The sequence below is a fragment of the Tasmannia lanceolata genome, unplaced genomic scaffold (genome assembly GCF_043159265.1).
Source record: "Tasmannia lanceolata isolate RefF3 unplaced genomic scaffold, GAP_Taslan_0.1 ptg000048l, whole genome shotgun sequence".
NCBI classification, from domain to species: domain Eukaryota; kingdom Viridiplantae; phylum Streptophyta; class Magnoliopsida; order Canellales; family Winteraceae; genus Tasmannia; species Tasmannia lanceolata.
The window spans coordinates 245,987-258,053 of record NW_027518725.1 but is presented as its reverse complement, the minus strand read 5'-3'; the positions used below and the strand labels follow the sequence as shown (position 1 = coordinate 258,053).

General features: G+C 38.4%; 1 protein-coding gene across 4 annotated transcripts in view; it reads right to left on the bottom strand.

Annotated features, from left to right (window-relative positions):
* Positions 1 to 791: 791 nt before the first annotated feature.
* Positions 792 to 12,067, bottom strand: part of LOC143864140 (putative disease resistance RPP13-like protein 2) — a 30,734-nt gene continuing 19,458 nt past the window's right edge. The window contains exons 1-2 of one of the 4 annotated variants that reach the window (XR_013241102.1): positions 1,221 to 6,341; positions 792 to 1,106 (exon numbers count right to left, since the gene is read on the bottom strand). Coding sequence is in view for 3 of the 4 variants with exons in the window: in XM_077374964.1 (XP_077231079.1) it covers positions 1,420 to 1,479 (60 nt within the window). In the remaining variant the exon portion in view is untranslated. Of the gene's footprint in view, positions 6,342 to 6,401; positions 7,786 to 12,067 lie in introns of those variants that run through there. The other 3 variants (XM_077374964.1, XM_077374967.1, XM_077374965.1) reach the window with 3 other exon arrangements.

The following is a 12,067-nucleotide window of genomic DNA, read 5'->3' as shown; positions in this document are numbered from 1 at the left end:
CAAATGTTAATTAGGTAAAGCAATAAAAGGATCCAACACAATTTAGTGATAATAATCGGCAGAGTAGATAATTTAGTGATAATTTGAAACAGAGATAATGTTTATCAAAAATACATTTCACTAAATTTTGATGAAGAAAGCCTTCATAAACCACAATCTCCACACTAGAATTCACATCTGAAATCTATTGAAAAATCCAAGAGGAGGAGGACTAGCCAGCTTGGCTCGGACATAACATGGGCAAACACACTACAAGAAGACAAGAATCAGATAGAAAGAGGCAACCCTTATTAAAACTACCACAACAGAGGCTTAGTACATGCACTCATAAGCCAATTAAAACAGAAAAGGCAAGATGAGTTAATGCAAATATCAAAACATGGTTGCATATCAACAGCCAATCTGAAAAGTATTCAATGAAGTGAGGGAGTGCCATTATCAAGAGAAGGGAGTGCAGATACCATTTCCCTATATAAGATGTGCAGATTCTCACTAGAGAGAGAGAGAGAGAGAGAGAGAGAGAGAGAGAGAGAGAGAGAGATATGGGAAGCTCATTTCTGCCTGTTTTGGAAAATCTCTTCTTTTCCAAACAATTCATGCAATCCAAACTGTGCCTAAAACTACACTAAAAGTTCCAACACATTACAAATGTTAATTAGGTAAAGCAATAAAAGGATCCAACACAATTTAGTGATAATAATCGGCAGAGTAGATAATTTAGTGATAATTTGAAACAGAGATAATGTTTATCAGAAATACATTTCACTAAATTTTGATGAAGAAAGCCTTCATAAACCACAATCTCCACACTAGAATTCACATCTGAAATCTATTGAAAAATCCAAGAGGAGGAGGACTAGCCAGCTTGGCTCGGACATAACATGGGCAAACACACTACAAGAAGACAAGAATCAGATAGAAAGAGGCAACCCTTATTAAAACTACCACAACAGAGGCTTAGTACATATAACTGAAAATAGAAGCAAAAACCAAATAGCAATCCCCTGCCCCAAGAGCAGACCACAACCTCAAGAAACATACAAAAACCACCATAGAAAAGAGCAAATCCTGAATAGAGAATTCTACCCCCAAACTCAGCCACAAATCTGCAGAAAATCCTCCAAATTTGGTAAAAATTGGTTATATAGATGAAGGAAAATTAAAGAAAGAAAGTACGTTATATAATTAAAAGCTAAAGAGGGGATTATGAAATAACGAACCTGGGATGGTAGAGTGAGTCGGAGAAGGGTACGGTTGAGAGAGAAAATCACCATTCCCGAATCATTATATCCGGTACATGGGCTATCTTGTGCCAATCCTCTCCTCTCTCCCTTTCGCATCGTCTCCCCAAATCTGGACAACTCCTAATATACAGTGTTTGGAGTGCGGTGAGGCGTTGTAGTCCGGCGGGCAATGAAGTCATTTTATGACAATCTTCGATCCACAAACATTGAAGTGATGTGAGCTCTTCGACCCACTCTGCCAATGATGCCAACCCATAACAATGACAGATTTTCAGTGTTTTTAGGGCAGTAAGGTACCGCAAGTCATCCGGCAAAGAAACCATATTTCCACAGAAAGAAATCTCCAATGACTAGATTTCAAACGCCGCCCATCTAGCGATGATGCCAACTCATCACAATCACTAATTGTCAGTTTTTTTAGGGCAGTAAGGTACCGCAAGTCATCCGGCAAAGAAACCATCTTTTTACAGAAAGCAATCTCCAATGATTGAAGAGATTTCAAGCCCCTTACTACCCTTCCTCCTCGGGTAATGATGCCAGGTTTTCACACCTTTTTGAGAGATGTGAGGTTTCGCAATCCCTCCGGCAAAGACACCAGCTTATTACAACGCACAATGATCAATGACTTGAGAGCAACGAAATTGTCGAGCTCCCTAGGAAGACTACTCAACTTGTTGCATTCCCAAATTGATAAATGTTGGAGTGCATTGCATCGAAGAAAGCTTCCTGGAAAGGATGAGATCTCACTGAGACCATCAATATGAAGGGAGGTAAGATGCAGAAAACATGGCAGGTTGTTCAACTTTGAGCAGTCTTTAATCTTCAATTCATCAAGGCAAGGAAAAGCTTCTCCTTTCTCCACTGATGCCCACATCTCTAAATTTTCCATTTCACATAGCGAAAGGCTTTTCAAAGATGGAAAGGAAAATCCATTCAATGTGCTATTACCGTAAAACTCATTATTGATCTACTTCAATGCAGACATTCCAGATATCACAAGATTCTTGAGCGAGGGAAGTTGGCCAAGTGGTGGGAGATTTTCACATCTCCAGCAATTTGAAAGTTTAGAAATGGATTGGTTGACTTTAAAACATGCCAACATAGACTGTTACAGGAAAGAAGTCAGGTTTACTATTCCTGATCAACCCCAACTCGTATATAAAAGCCTTGACGGAAACAAAACTCCAGCACTAATATCATCGTTGCAGGCAAGACGATTATTAAAATAGGGCTGTGAAGGATATCTCGCTCAAGTTCAAGTTGTGGACACGAGTAAAAAGAAGATGAAATTGGAGGACCTGCCTATTGTGCAAAAGTACGTTGATGTATTCCCTGGCGATCTACCAGGAGCCCCACCGAATCGAGAACTGGAGTTCTCTATCGAGCTAGTACCGGGAGCAAATCCAATATCCAAAAGACCGTATCGAATGACGCCGATAGAATTGGAGGAACTAAAGAAGCAACTACAAGAACTATTAGACAACCCAGTGTATCACCCTGGGGAGCTCCCGTCCTGTTCGTAAAGAAGAAGGATGGATCAATGAGGTTGTGCATTGATTATCGAGAACTGAACAATGTCACAATAAAGAACAAGTACCCATTGCCCAGAATCGACGACTTGTTCGACCAACTTCAAGGTGTCATGTACTTCTCCAAGATCGATCTCAGATCTGGTTACCACCAACTGAAAGTAAAGAAAGAAGACGTTCCAAAGACGGCGTTCCGCACGCGATACGGACATTATGAGTTCATTGTCATGCCATTCGGGCTAACGAATGCCCCAGCCGTATTCATGGATCTAATGAACAGAGTAGTTCACGATTATCTTGACAAGTTTGTTGTGGTGTTTATCGACGACATTCTTGTCTATTCTAAGAGTCGCGAAGAACATGAGGAACATCTGAAGATTGTTTTACAAACACTTCGACAGAAGAAGCTGTATGCCAAATTCAGTAAATGTGAATTCTGGTTGCAGCAAGTGGCGTTCTTGGGTCACACAGTCACCCGAGAAGGAATTCCTGTGGATCCAGCGAAGACTAAAGCCATTGAAGAATGGCAAAGACCCACGACAGCAACCAAAATTCGGAGTTTCTTGAGACTTGCCGGCTATTATAGAAGGTTCGTGGAAAACTTCACTTGATTAGCAAATCCATTAACGAAATTAACTCGGAAAGGCGCGAAGTTTATCTGGACCAAAGAATGCGAGGAAAGCTTCCAAATGTTAAAGAAGAGACTCGTCAGCACACCTGTGCTAGCATTACCAACACCAACCGGAAGATTTGTGATCTACAGTGACGCATCAATGGATGGGCTCGGCTGCGTATTAATGGAAAGTGGTGAAGTTATAGCTTATGCATCACGCCAACTAAAATACCACGAACAAAACTACACCACGCATGATATGGAATTGGCGGCAGTAATCTTTGCACTGAAGATCTGGCGACATTATCTCTACGGGGAAATGTGTGAAATTTATACTGATCACAAGAGTCTCAAATACATATTTTCCCAGAAGGAGTTGAATATGAGACATAGAAGGTGGCTAGAGTTACTAAAGGATTATGACTGCACCATTCATTATCATCCTAGAAAGGCGAATGTAGTGGCAGATGCATTAAGTAGATAAACTTCCGGAACCTTGGCAAGAATGCTAACCAGTCAAAAGCATTTACTCAAAGATCTGAGAAAATTGGATATGAAAATAGTAGAATCGCGAACCAAGGGCTACATAGCACAGATGGTTGCTCAACCATCACTATTGGAGAAAATCAAGGCCACTCAAGTCGACCATCCTGAATTACAAGGAAAGATCGAAGCAGTTCGGCAAGGCAAACTTTCCGAATTCAATGTTGATAAAGATGATATCTTAAGATTCAACACAAGACTGTGTGTGCCCTCCGATCCAGAATTAAGAAGAAAGTTGCTAACTGAGGCACATAGTTCGGTATTCACAAGATTCAACACAAGACTGTGTGTGCCCTCCGATCCAGAATTAAGAAGGAAGTTGCTAACTGAGGCACATAGTTCGGCATTCTCCATACACCCAGGGAGTACGAAGATGTATCGAGATCTTCGAACCCATTATTGGTGGAATAATATGAAGAGAGAGATTGCTGAGTTCGTGTCTACATGCTTGGTTTGCCAACAAGTGAAAGCAGAACGACAGCTACCAAAGAGAGCCTTACAACCACTAGAGGTGCCTATATGGAAGTGGGATATGATAGCAATGGATTTCGTTACGGGACTATCGAGGACTACGAAAGGAAATGACGCAACATAAGTCATCATTGATCGACTGACGAAGGTAGCTCATTTTATCCCAATACGAGAAAAAATTTTCTTAGATCAATTAGGGAAGCTCTACATCAAAGAAGTAGTAAGATTAAGCGGGTCCTACCACCAGTGAGACCCACAATAAGCAAGACTCACAAATAATGACAGACGTTCAAAGCAAGGTGGATAAATTCACAAGACTGGCTCGATATGCAACCCACCTAGTGACAGACGTTCAAAGCAAGGTGGACAAATTCCAATACGGATTAAAGCCTAGCGTCAGGCGAGTATTAGCAGCTTTAGATTTTCAAAGCTACGAAGCCGTGGTGAGATGTGCTTTGAAAGTGGAAATTGAACATTTGGACTTTCAGCAGTCCAAAAACAAGTTGACCGGCGTAAAGAAAACGAATGAAAGCCAACCAGGAGGATTTGGAACAAAGAGACCTAATATCAAGGAAGCAGGAGACCAGCAACATTGCTCAAAATGTGAAAAGAGACATGGAGCTGTCTGTTACGTGGGGACACAAAAATGCTTCCAATGCGGAATAGAAGGACATGTGGCAAAGGACTGCAAGACGGTCCCAAAACAGAAACCGGAGGAGGAGATGACACAAAAGTACCATCATCTATTTACTTCTTAAGGTACGTAAATTTCAAGGACGAAATTTTTTTAAGGAGGGTAGAATGTAATAACCGGTAATATATATATATATATATATAAATAATCGGGCATTACTCATTTTTCCCAGAGTTAATCAGGCATGAGGACATCTGGCATAATGGGGCGTACGCGATTAGAACCCAACGCTGAGCGAGGATTGAACGGCTTCCTACCACTACGCCACCGCCCCAGATGTCAACTAAAAATGAGTAGATATTTACACATATTAAAAATTACAAACAGTCACTATTCATAATTACTATTCACAAATAGTAACTATGCAAGATTACGCAGAAATACTATACAAGTTCACTATTGAGATGCACTATTTAAAATTACTATTCACAGTAGTACCCACCAAGTACTATTCACAAGCGGGTCGACCAACAGTGGGTCTCACATCAGCAGGCCCCACACAGATCCTACTACCAACGGGCCTCACAACAAGCAGGACCCACAAATAGCGGATCACGCCACAACTACTATCATTAAAATAGTTGCGCTGACAAAAATAATAATTAAATAAGATTAATTATTATTTTTAAGAGAGTAGTTGAAGAAGGTGAAATAATAATTAAATAAGATTAATTATTATTTTTAAGAGGGTGGTTGAAGATAGTAGGTGAAATAATAATTAAATAAGATTAATTATTATTTTTAAGAGAATAGTTGAAGACAGTAGGTGAACATATATCTATAAATAGAGGAAGAGAAGAAGAAAAAGAAAAAAAAAAGAAAGATAGAAAAGAGATCGAAAGAGAAGAAAGAGTAAGAGAGAGAGGAGAAGAAAAAGAAAATCCACTTAATCACTACCAAAGTAAGTATTTTATTATGGATAATATGGTTGGTTCTACCACCTATGTAAATATCAGGATAAAACATGCATAAGAGGCGATATCTCGTTATAGATTATGCAAGTTTTACAATCTTATTTGAACGGTGAAATGCTAGCATAGTAACCATAAAGTAAATGATTGATTCTACCACTATGTAAATATCCACCTATGTAAATATCAGGATAAAGCATGCATAAGAGGCGATAACTCGCTATAGATTATGCAAGTTTTATCATCTTATTTGAACGGTGAAATACTAGCATAGTAACCGTAAAGTAAACTTTAATCAAAGAAAGACGAACCGCTGAGTATAGTAGCACATCTTATTCGAACGGTAAAATACTAGCATAGTAATTGTAAAGTAAACTTTCATCAAAGAAAGACGAACTGCTAAGCATCGTAGCCAAGAAATAAAGGAAATCAAAGAATGGTGAACGGCTGAGCATTGTAATATGTGGAGTCCACAAGTAATATGTGGGGGCCACAGGAATAGACTTCATTAAGCATAGATGCTTTCATTCATAGTTATATCTCGGCCCATTCATAGCCATATCTCGGCTCATAATCCTCTAGATTTACACTCTCTAGAATCGCCTTTACCCACGTGCACATGGATGATTATAACGCGTCCACCCGTCATCACATCATATCACAAGATAAACCCTAAGATGGGCTACTAAACTCAGCAGTTCGCCTTTCTTTGATTAAAGTTTAACCCTAAGATGGGCTACTATACTCAGCAGTTCGCCTTTCTTTGATTAAAGTTTACTTTACGGTTACTATGCTAGCATTTGACCGTTCAAATAAGATGGTAAAACTTGCATAATCTATAGCGAGTTATCGCCTCTTATGCATGCTTTATCCTAATATTTACATAGGTGGATATTTACATAGGTGGTAGAACCAACCATTTACTTTACGATTACTATGCTACCATTTCACCATCACATCATATCACAAGATAAACCCTAAGATGAGCTACTAAACTCAGCAGTTCGCCTTTCTTTGATTAAAGTTTAACCCTAAGATGGGCTACTATACTCAGCAGTTCGCCTTTCTTTGATTAAAGTTTACTTTACGGTTACTATGCTAGCATTTGACCGTTCAAATAAGATGGTAAAACTTGCATAATCTATAGCGAGTTATATCCTAATATTTACATAGGTGGATATTTACATAGGTGGTAGAACCAACCATTTACTTTACGATTACTATGCTAGCATTTCACCATTCAAATAAGATGATAAAACTTGCATAATCTATAGCGAATTATCGCCTCTTATGCATGCTTTATCATGATATTTACATAGGTGGTAGAACCAACCATATTAATAAATACTTTTAACTATCCATATTAATATATACTTTAACTATCTATATGAAAAACTTACCTTGGTAGTGATGAAGTTGATTTCTTTTTCCTTCTACTCTCTTTTTCCTTCTCTCTTTACTTTCTTATCTCTCGATCTCTTCTCTCTCTTTTATTTTTTTCTTCCAACTGTAACGACCCGATTTCCCATCAAGTCGTTACGAGCAAACACCTGTCAAAATACTCACAATAACAACTGTCATTCTTATTTCATAACTAAAATGTTCCTTACAATAACATTTACCAAAGTCCAAACTAAATAAAGTCTTGATAGAAATAAAAACGATAAATGACGCAAGACGTCAAAATACAAAAACCCCAGAAACGAACTCTCTGATCACACAGTCCCTTATCCCAAGGTTCTTTCATTTGCAAACGCTCCACCATCTAACGCCTCAACCCCTGTGGTGGAGTAAACAACGTCAGAGCAGGGTCCTCCAGAGACCGAGCAGAGTAAGAGAGACAATATAAAAAGTACAGGCAATATAATCCAGATCCTCAGCAATATATAGCAACAATAATAAAAACTGAAAAGGAATTACGCTATTTATTGCAATATAAATAACAGGAGTGACAATAATAATTGATATGCTATGTGTGCATGAGACAGCTCATTCCCCAGGTACATCCGGCTTTTTCCCAATTTTTTTTTCTGTCAGTTCTTTTCTGACTTTCTCATTTTTATTTTTATTTTTCTGCCGGTGTCCTTGCCGCACGACTACCCACTACCCCTGTCTGAAGGTAGTGGCGTTATGGACTCGGATTTCGGTCTCGCATTTAATGCCGAGCCGTTTCGGGGATACTATCCCATTTTGGTTGGTTGCCAACGAAAGGCAGTACACGCTTCTCGCGTTGGCCTTTGGACCTTAGGTCACAGGATGATACCACCACACCCTTAAGTTCCCCTTCACTCTCCCCCATATATGATCATGTATGATATGCAATTCAGAGTTTAAAGTACATTACTTTTGTCTCCCTTCCTGTATTACTTTGTCTCCCTTCCTGTATTACTTCGCATAAGATTTTATTCCAATAACGGTATGTGTATGGCCTTACTTCCAGGTTGATCACTCCCTAGTCTTGTTGTGACTTTTCGGTTTCTACTTTTCGGTTTCTATCATCTCCAGGTTTAAAAAGGCAGGTGACAGCTAGACCTTGCTTGTAATGGTTTCCAATATAATTTGTCTATGCAATGTAACTCTACTTATAAAATTGTGCTTTATTGATACCTGCTTAGTTAATTTATACTTGTTTGTCTGGAATAAAATCTTATGCGAAGTAATACAGGAAGGGAGACAAAGTAATACAAGAAGGGAGACAAAAATAATGTACTTTAAACTCCGAATTGCATATCATACATGATCATACATGGGGGAGAGTGCAGGGGAACTTAAGGGTGTAGTGGTATCATCCTGGGACCTAAGGTCCAAAGGCCAACACGAGAAGCGTGTACTGCCATTCGTTGGCAACCAACCAAAATGGGATAGTATCCCCGAAACGGCTCGGCATTAAATGCGAGACCGAAATCCGAGTCCATAACGCCACTACCTTCAGACAGGGGTAGTGGGTAGTCGTGTGGCAAGAACACCGGCAGAAAAATAAAAATAAAAATGAGAAAGTCAGAAAAGAACTGACAGAAAAGAAAATTGGGAAAAAACCGGATGTACCTGAGGAATGAGCTGTCTCATGCACACATAGCATATCAATTATTATTGTCACTCCTGTTATTTATATTGCAATCAATAACGTAATTCCTTTCCAGTTTTTATTATTGTTGCTATATATTGCTGATGATCTGGATTATATTGCCTGTACTTTTTATATTGTCTCTCTTACTCTGCTCGGTCTCTGGAGGACCCTGCTCTGACGTTGTTTACTCCACCACAGGGGTTGAGGCGTTAGATGGTGGAGCGTTTGCAAATGAAAGAATCTTGGGATAAGAGACTGTGTGATCAGAGAGTTCGTTTATGGGGTTTTTGTATTTTGACGTCTTGGGTCATTTATCGTTTTTATTTCTATCAAGACTTTATTTAGTTTGGACTTTGGTAAATGTTATTGTAAGGAACATTTTAGTTATGAAATAAGAATGACAGTTGTTATTGTGAGTATTTTGACAGGTGTTTGCTCGTAACGACTTGATGGGAAATCGGGTCGTTACAGTTGATAGTAATTATAAATAGTGACTATTGGTAATTTTTAATATGTGTAAGTATCTACTCATTTTTAGTTGACATCTAGGGCGGTGGCTTAGTGGTAGGAAGCCGTTCAATTCTCGCTCAGTGTTGGGTTCGAATCGCGTACGCCCCATTATGCCAGATGTCCTCATGCCCGATTAACTCGGAAAAAAATGAGTAAAGGCCGATGATTACCCGCTTATGAGGTCATTTTTATTATATATATATATATATATTTTTAAATTTTTCTAAGCTTAATTTTTATAGATTTAAGGAGGGTGGTTGTTACATTTTACCCCGGTTGTTACATTCCTCTATTTTTATAGATATATTTTCACCTATCATCTTCAACTACTATCTTAAAAATAATAATTAATCATATTTAATTATTATTTCAACTACCATCTTCAACTACTCTCTTAAAAATAATAATTAATTTTATTTAATTATTACTTCGCCTACCTTCTTCAATTAATTATTCTCTTAAAATAATAATTAATCTTATTTAATTATTATTTTTGACAAACGCAACAATTAATTAATTATAGTGGTTTTGGCCTCGTACAACCTCTGCTCTTCTAATAGTGAATTCAAATGAGAATAGACATATCGGGTCGATGTAGGAATATCTACATTTTTTTCCCGATCCACGATATGACACTTGTTCCCAATAACAGACTGTGCAAGATCGTGAACCAAATCATGCTTAAGGTATGTCAAATTTCGAGGACGAAATTTTTTTTAAGGGGGGTAGGATGTAAGAACCGGTAAAATATATATGTATAAATAAATAAAAATGGCCTCATAGGTGGGTAATCATCGGCCATTACTCATTTTCCCCAAGTAATCGGGCATGAGGACACCTGGCATAATGGGGCATACGCGATTCGAACCCAACTCAAAGCTAGGATTGAACGACTTCCTACCACTAAGCCACCGCCCCAGATGTCAACAAAAACGGAATAGATATATACATATATTAAAATTTTCCAATAGTCACTATTCATAATTACTATGCACAATAGTCACTATGCAAGATTTACTATGCAGAAATACTATGCAAGTTCACTAAAAGTACTATTCACAGTAGGACCCACCGAGTACTATTCACAAGCGGGTCCCACACAAACGGGTCCCACATCAGCGGGTCCCACACAAGCGGGTCCCATATAAGCGGGTCCCACATCAGCGGGTCCTACACAAGCGGGTCCCACCAATAGCGGGACCCATCACTAGTCAGCACAACTATTACAGTCACGCACACCGTCTACTATTACACTTAACATTTACTGTTCAAACAACGAAAATAATAATTTAATAATATAATTATCGACGAAAAATAATTAAATAATATTAATCACTGTTACTTCGTTGACGAATATAATAATTAAATATCTAAATAGTATTTACTATTCAAAAGTACTGTTCACAAAAAAAATCTATAAATAGCGGATCTCAGAAGAAGAAAAAAACTCACGAGAGAAACAGATGAGAGAAAATAGTAGGGGAAAGAGGGAAAGAGGAAGAGAGGGAGAGAAGAAGAGGAAAAGGAAATCTGCTTCAAGGTAAGTCTTTTAAAATATTTATGATTGGTTAATCTTAGTAATTTAGGATAAAACGTGCATATGAGGCGATAACTCGCTATAGATTATGCAAGTTTTATCATCTTATTTGAACGGTGAAATGCTAGCATAGTAACCGTAAAGTAAAGTAAATGGTTGGTTCTACCACCTATGTAAATATCCATCTATGTAAATCAGGATAAAACATGCATAAGAGGCGATAACTCGCTATAGATTATGCAAGTTTTACCCTCTTATTTGAACGGTGAAATGCAAGCATAGTAACCGTAAGTAAACTTTCAGCACAGAAAGGCAAACTGTTAAGCATAGGCGAACTGCTAAGCATAGTAGCCAAGAAATAAACGAAATCAAAGAATGGTAAACCTGCTGAGCATAGTAACATGTGGGGTCCACATGAATAGTAACATGTGGGGTCCACATGAATTTACATGTGGGGTCCACATGAATAGTAACATGTGGGGTCCACATGAATGTAAAATGTGGGGTCCACATGAATAGTAACATGTGGGGTCCACATGAATAGTAACATGTGGGGTCCACATGAATAGTAACATGAGGGGTCCACATGAATAGTGCATGTGTAGTGCACATGTTACCATTCATGTGGACCCCACATGTAAATTCATGTGGACCCCACATATTACTATTCATGTGGACCCCACATGTTACTATGCTCAGCAGTTTTACCATTCTTTGATTTCGTTTATTTCTTGGCTACTATGCTTAGCAGTTCGCCTATGCTTAACAGTTTGCCTTTCTGTGCTGAAAGTTTACTTACGGTTACTATGCTTGCATTTCACCGTTCAAATAAGAGGGTAAAACTTGCATAATCTATAGCGAGTTATCGCCTCTTATGCATGTTTTATCCTGATTTACATAGATGGATATTTACATAGGTGGTAGAACCAACCATTTACTTTACTTTAC